Below are 1,500 nucleotides of genomic sequence, written 5' to 3'. Positions count from 1 at the left end.
TCCATGGGGGGTTTTCCAACCAGGCCAAAACGATAGAGGAATCTGACCAGAGTGTGAGTTCGTGTGCTGGCAAATCGAGTTGGGATTGAATTTGCTTGATTAGTTTGGAGAGAAGGACTGCTCCACAGAGCTCTAAGCGAGGTAGACTAACTGTTTGTAAGGGTGCAACCTTACTTTTCGCTNAAGCGAGGTAGACTAACTGTTTGTAAGGGTGCAACCTTACTTTTCGCTGCGAGCAAATGAGAGGATACTTGATTCTCGCTGTGTTCCACTCTGAGGTAGACACAGGCGCAGAAGGCCTTTTTGGATGCGTCTGAGAATCCGTAAAGTTGGATAGTTTTATTAAGGGAAAACTGAACCCATCGTGGTATTTGGATTTCCCTGATTGCTATTAAGTTTCCTTGAAATGCGTTCCATTTGTGAAGCGCGCCGGGTTTGACGGATTCGTCCCAGCCTGTACTTTCCATCCAGAGTTGTTGGAGTAACATTTTGGCTTGGATCATCATTGGCGTTAGCCACCCTGCCGGGTCGAAAAGTTTAGCAACGGACGAAAAAATTTGTGTTTTAGTGGCTACATTAGAGTCTGGAAGAGGATCGATTGAGTATGAAAACTCATCATTAAGGGCATTCCATTTTATTCCGAGGGTTTTTGTGGAGCTGGAATCTTGGAACTGGAGGAAGTCTGCTTCTAAGCGGTCAGATGTGGGTATATTTTGGAGTATATCTTTGTGGTTTGCTGTCATTTTCTTTAATGGGAAACCTGCTGATTTTAGTGCTGCAATTACCTCATTCATCGAAGTGAGTGTCGAGTCGAGATCATGTCCGCCTGACAGTATATCGTCTACGTAAATTTCGTTCAGTAGAATCTTAGAGGCTTTTGGGTGTTTGTCATGTGAGTCTTTGGCTAGTTGGTGCAGGGTTCTTATAGCTAAGTATGGTGCGCAATTGACACCAAAGGTCACCGTTTTTAATTTGAAATCTTCGACCGAGCTTTGAGGGGTTCTACGGAATACGATTCTTTGGAAATCTTGTTCCTCTGGCTGTACGTAAATCTGGCGGTACATGTTCTCAATGTCACCATTGAAAACGTATTTGTACAGTCGCCATTTGAGGATAATGAGCATTAAATCATTTTGAAGTACGGGGCCCGTGTGGAGGATATCGTTTAGAGAAATGCCAGAGTGAGACAGTTTGGAAGCGTTGAAAACTACTCGCACTTTCGTAGTTTTACTATCTGGCTTTAGAACTGCGTGGTGGGGTAAGTAAAAGGAAATATACTTCCCATCACGTATAATCTCTTGCGACGCTGTGGGTTCCATGTGATCTAGGGTCAGATACTCTTCCAAGACTTTGGTGTACGTTTGCTGCAGTTCAGGTTTTCTTTCGATGCTCCGCTCGATACTGAGGTACTGTTGTTGAGCTGCTAGGTCTTGAGTGTCCAAGTGCAATCATGTCTGGGAAGGTAGTTTTGAAGGGGAGTTTTACTACGTAACGACCGTC

General features: G+C 44.3%; 1 protein-coding gene across 1 annotated transcript; it reads right to left on the bottom strand.

Moving 5' to 3' along the window:
- Positions 1-20: 20 nt before the first annotated feature.
- Positions 21-1,471, bottom strand: LOC108356720 (uncharacterized; the record flags this gene model as incomplete). The annotated part of the gene is made up of 2 exons (XM_017607819.1): positions 219-1,471; positions 21-169 (listed from the first exon to the last, which is right to left on the bottom strand). Coding segments are annotated over exons 1-2 (1,250 nt in total), but the record flags the coding sequence as incomplete, so codon positions are not given.
- Positions 1,472-1,500: the final 29 nt, after the last annotated feature.

Source organism: Rhagoletis zephyria, unplaced genomic scaffold (genome assembly GCF_001687245.7).
Source record: "Rhagoletis zephyria isolate East Lansing unplaced genomic scaffold, Rhagoletis_zephyria_1.1 Rzeph_scaffold_63949, whole genome shotgun sequence".
NCBI lineage: Eukaryota > Metazoa > Arthropoda > Insecta > Diptera > Tephritidae > Rhagoletis > Rhagoletis zephyria.
Note: the sequence above shows the minus strand (reverse complement) of the source record. Positions and strands in the feature narration are given on the sequence as shown.